Raw genomic sequence first — 5,493 nt, 5'->3', positions numbered from 1 at the left:
GTTAGTTAGATAGCTTTTTTGATAATTTGATAAAGTTTGTAAAGTTTAATGCTTTCCAACTGAATCATTTGACTTAAATATTTCAATAAAATCATTTTCTTGTTTAAGCCATCAGAATAAGCTAAGGCCTTCACATCAAAAATAATGTAAGATGAAGTGATAACGTGAAAAATTTAGGAATGGTTGTTTGAAAAACATATCTAAACACGCTAAGGTGTGCATGCGCATCAAAATTAATGTAAGATGAAGTGTTAACATGAAAATTTTAGGAATGGTTGTTTGAGAAACATATATGGTGAATGAATGCGACATAAGTATTACAATCAAATCATTTTCTTACTTAAGCCATCTAAATGCATTAAGGCATGCGCATCAAAATTAATGTAAGATGAAGCGATAACGTGAAAATTTTAGGAATGGTTGTTTGAACATATATGGTGAATGATGAATGTGTTGCTATGTGTTCGATGGCATTACATGTCCTTCAGCAAATGATGAGTCATGCATTGCTGATTGTCTAAGCGGTGACTTTTAATGTGAACCGATTTTATAAAGTATTATGGATATGTTTAGATGGTTAGATATGATGTAAATACATTTAATTTCATAGATATATGATACTTGTGATTATTTTGTTAATACCTCATATATATATATATATATGTGTGTGTGTGTGTGTGTGGAGAGACAATCAAAAGAGAACTCCTTCTTAGAGAGAGAACTAAAGAATTAATAAAGAAATATTTTTAATTTAATTAAAAAATATTTTTAATTTTTTTTTCTTTCAGCCTTCTTATTTGTTGCTATTCTTTATTAGAAAAAAATATAAAAATAATAAAATAATAAAAAAAACTCGTTTTAGTGCACATATGCAATTCATATATTTTTTTATTGCATATGTGCACTAGTTTGTATTTTGATATGTGCAATAACGTTGAATAGCATATATGCAATTGTTTGTATTGTATGCATGCAATAGTGTTATATTTATAATATTACAATTTCAGGGAATTCTTGGCAGTACGAGTTGTACATCATGCTGTGAGTGTTATAGGCAGTTTTCATTGGACCGTCCTATCCATCATCATTATCTCTTTGTTTTAGATGGATCGATCATTTTCAAACCCTCTCTCTTCCACCATCTCTCTCCACCATCTGGCGTCCCACCGTCACGCTGCTTTTCCACCATTTACACACAGTTCATTGCGGTTATATTGCATGTGTGCATTAGTGTTGTATTACATATATGCGATAGGGTGTGTTGCATACAATTATTAGTTTGTATTTGCATATATTTGATAGTGTGTATTGTATAATGCAATTGTGTTATATTATATGCAATAAAACATTATTTTATATATTCAATACACATTAATGCACATAGTACTACATCGACGGTTTTTTTTTTCTTAAGGAACAATATCATCTTACTAAAAGGAAGAAAGAAAAATAATTCACAAAATATTTTTTTTAAATTATAAATAATTCTTTATTAGTTCTCTAGTTCTCTCTTTAAGAAGAGTTATCTCTAGATCCCACCCCTATATATATATATATATATATATATATATATATATATATATATATATATATATATATATATATGCAAAGTATAAAATGAAAACCCACTTGAGTTGTGAAAACCCATGAAAACCTTATGTAACATCGTTTTTATTTGTACATGCAATATATGTTGTTACATTTAATACAAAACATCGAAAACATAAAAAAAATGTTTTGCTATTTTTTACATTTTTTACCAATTTTTATATATGTTTTCAGGAGAGAAAAAATGTTAATTAACTTTTAAATTTTTTATTAACTTTAATTGTGGCCACAAGATTTAATCTTTAATTAAAAGCATTTGGTTGAGAATGGGTTTTTAGAGTTTTCACAACTCAAATGAGTTTTTATTCTAACCTAACCCTATATATATATATATATGAGGGATAATTTGAGAAATTATTGGATTTAAGAATTTTAAAAAGCTCATTCTTAACCAAACATTTAATTAAATATGTTAGAATATATAATTGAGATTAAATTTGATTAGATAATTAAGTATTAGAGAGAATAAATATGTACATTGATTATACTAATTTAAACGTCCGTTACACCTATGTAAAAAGTCGACTCGGTACGTAAAAATGCTGTAAGTTTTATACGTACATGTAACCTGTATATACATGTATGTAAAAAATTTTTTAAAATAATTGTTATGTTGAATTCTTAAAACTCAAAGTGATTCTCAAAAGAATCAACTCTCTCTCTCTCTATATATATATATATATGAGAAGTTTGGTGCCGTCAAACCGTCATTGGCCACTTGGCGGCATCTTACTTGTCCATAGCATTTTTTTTTTATTTTGGTATCGTAATGAACATAACTGAAGCCGACCGAACGGAAATTTTATTCTTTTTTTTGTCTTAATTCCGATATCATAACGAACATATGGAAATCAACCGAATTCACATAGACTTACCACCTCAACGCTCGAGTTTACCGACCGACACCACCTCATTAATTGGTCCACTAAATTTTTATATTTTCCCTTTTATGAAACCGATTGAATTCGTGTCAAGTTACCGCCTTAATGCCCGGGACCGACAACGCTTGGGTTTTACCACCGCCCGGGTTTACTGGCCAAACAAACGTCTTTTTAAATAATTTATTTTTATATATGTTAATTTAACGAATATATTTTTTTGGTTTAACACTAATGTTTTACTAATGATGTCTATACCATAGCGAGCGTAAACGATACTGACTGAATTCACGTTAATTCACAAATATCCGGTTTGAACGTTGAGGTTTTACCAACTGTCCGGCACAACACGACGGGTACAACAATAGTTGTATAAAATCCCTATTCCTTTTCTATGTCACATTTGTGAATTGATCGATTATGATTTTCATATTTACACATTGCAGGAAATAAATGTTATAATATTCTAAAGTCATACACCTAAGTATTGTCTGCTGTGAACTAATAAAATAAAAATTATAAAATCACCTTCAAATTGACTTTTAAAATAATTTTTTTTTTATTAATTTGAATCTTTAATAAAAATAAATAAATATAAACTGATTTGATTGATTGACTTGTTCAATCTCGACGTTCAATATGAATAAGCTATTATGAACGAGCAAGCCGCTATGATAAAATCGGTAGACACATCGCTCTTAAGATGAAAAGTATAATTTCATTATCTAAGGAAAAACGTTTACAGTCATTGCCTACATGTTTACAGGAGCTACGCATTGTTTCCTCCTAAAAACAGCGACAGTCTTTATGCATTAAGCATATAGATACATCTTATTCCCATATATCCTAGTAGTAACTGCTAGAAATTAATTTACATCTCTTTTCAACTAAGTCTAGGAAACATGAAAACGAAGCCCCCATAAACACAATTTAACCCCTTAAAAACAAAAGAGATAAAAAGAAAAAAAAACTTTGAAATTGAACAAAGTTAAAAGAAGTCATCTCCTTCTTCCATTGACATATTCATCATGTCACCTTGAGCAGTAGCATCATCAAATAGCCATTTCTCTAGAAAACTAAGAGGTGGCATTTGATCACCTTCAATGTTTGGTTTACTTTCATCTTGGAACACACTTGTTTCGGGCGAAACCGACTGTGAAACATCCAAATTGCTGCAGTTTGAGTAATAGTTGTTCTTTTGATTGTTGTGAATAAGGTTGTTACTGGAACCAACTTGAAACTGCTGAGTGAACAATGAACTCCGAGTTTGTGTTGTTTCAATGCTTTCGCAACTCGTTTGTGACGATTTCTTGGAACTGTTCATCCAGTTCGGGAGCAACCGGGCAATGTTTTCAGCGCTGGAAGCGTATGGAGTAGGGGTAGTGCGATTCGGTGGGGGTATTTCGGGTAACTTGATGGATTTATTGTCAAGAGATAGGGCTTCACAAAGGGCTTGTTTGGCCATATGGATATCAGTTTGAAGCCTTCTTTCCCATTGACCTTTAGACATGGTGGTTTCGGATGATGATGGCGAGCTGTGACACCCCTTTGAAGAACTTTGTCGGCGCGAATGATGGTCATGGAGATGCTGGTTACCTTGATCCGAGTTGTCATTGAGCTTGTCCAGTTTTTTCTTCAGATGGGTGTTCCAGTAATTCTTGATATCGTTATCTGTCCTTTGCGGAAGATAAGAAGCTATTGCTGCCCATCTGTAAAAAAATGAACAAAAGTATTTAGTAACCATTTATGACATAAAAATTAGAACTTCAAATTCTTGAAAGAAAAAAAAATTTTAATCCTACCTGTTTCCAAGAAGGGCTTGAAGATGGATAATCATCTTCTCCTCTTGCTCCGTGAAGTTTCCGCGCTTGATACCGGGGCGAAGATAATTTGTCCATCTCAACCTGCAACTCTTACTGCATCTTAGCAAGCCTGAATTCACAAACAGCATGTATCAAAAGACAAAAAATTAATGAAGACAGAAAAAGTTTTTTAAAAAAATGAAGAAAGTTGCAGGATACAATAAATACCACTACTTTAATGCTCTAACCAACCCACCTCCAAAATCAATCAGAAAAATTAAAAACAATTTAGAAAAAAAAATGATATGAAATATGTATTGATGATACCAGTATTAGTAGGTACAGATCTCCAGTTTCCAGGACCATTTTGCTGAATATATGAGACTAAGGTTATGTCTTCTTCAGGAGTCCATGGCCCCTTCTTCACACTTATCTTATCACAGCAAGGTGGTCTGCCCATTGAATCAATCACCAGGAGTCCACTAACCCTTTGTGTGTTAGTGTGTGTTGAATAATTCACTTGAGAGAAAAAAATGAGAAAACAGTGATGATGAACCACACTATATATAGAACTAAAGAAAGAGATAAAGAAGAGAAGATGAGGAATTGAAGAGGTGGTGATGATGAAATTACACGCTGACCAAAGAAATGAGTTGAAAAATGGCGAAGAGCTAGAAAAGGGTTCTCTTCTCTCTCATGAAAATTGAAAAGGAGTCAAAAGAAGCCAGCAAGAGGCATTTACTGCTGTTGGCAAAAAGTCAGCTGTATGATTCATGCAGATTGTGAGAGATAAAGACGGAATTATAACAAACAATTATGTTTTAATAATCACAATTAATCTAAGACTGATTTTAATTTTAATAATCAAAGGCTTTCACTCTACTTATTATGCATTTAATTAATCCATTTACTATGTATCAAATTCTACTTTTGAGTTGACCGAATCCATGTGTTTTCAAACTAAGATTATGACTTCAATTTTTGTTATTATCTAAATATTACACTACACAAGAATTGAATATCTTTGATTAAGTAACGACTTAAATAACAAAAATAAAAATAAATAATCCTATGTTAATGCTAGTTAGTAGTTAGTATTTGATCAATCTATATACATAGCATAATGATATATGTATTATATATAGAAACACATATACATATATATATATATAGGGGAGAGATAATTTAAAAACATAGTTAAGTTT

The 5,493-nt window shown here is 31.1% G+C and overlaps 1 protein-coding gene across 1 annotated transcript; it reads right to left on the bottom strand.

The window, feature by feature from the left end:
• Positions 1-3,474: 3,474 nt before the first annotated feature.
• Positions 3,475-4,748, bottom strand: LOC143606800 (myb-related protein 306-like). The gene is made up of 3 exons (XM_077082449.1): positions 4,616-4,748; positions 4,289-4,418; positions 3,475-4,195 (listed from the first exon to the last, which is right to left on the bottom strand). The coding sequence occupies exons 1-3, from the start codon at positions 4,746-4,748 to the stop codon at positions 3,475-3,477; spliced, it is 984 nt and encodes a 327-aa protein (XP_076938564.1).
• Between the last annotated feature and the right edge of the window lie 745 nt (positions 4,749-5,493).

The sequence above is a fragment of the Bidens hawaiensis genome, unplaced genomic scaffold (genome assembly GCF_021521415.1).
Source record: "Bidens hawaiensis isolate Kalapana, Puna unplaced genomic scaffold, B.hawaiensis_p1.1 tig00077240_1, whole genome shotgun sequence".
NCBI lineage: Eukaryota > Viridiplantae > Streptophyta > Magnoliopsida > Asterales > Asteraceae > Bidens > Bidens hawaiensis.
The sequence above is the reverse complement of the archived record's forward strand: the minus strand, read 5'-3'. Positions and strand labels throughout refer to the sequence as shown.

What these genes read in the sequence shown, in the direction of transcription:
- LOC143606800 (XM_077082449.1), bottom strand. Translation starts at nt 4,748, where the DNA reads ATGGGCAGACCACCTTGCTGTGATAAGATAAGTGTGAAGAAGGGGCCA. An exon ending in ATCTGTACCTACTAATACTG is followed by an intron (nt 4,419 to 4,615) that starts GTATCATCAATA and finishes TTGTGAATTCAG; the next exon opens with GCTTGCTAAGATGCAGTAAG. An exon ending in CAAGCCCTTCTTGGAAACAG is followed by an intron (nt 4,196 to 4,288) that starts GTAGGATTAAAA and finishes ATTTTTTTACAG; the next exon opens with ATGGGCAGCAATAGCTTCTT.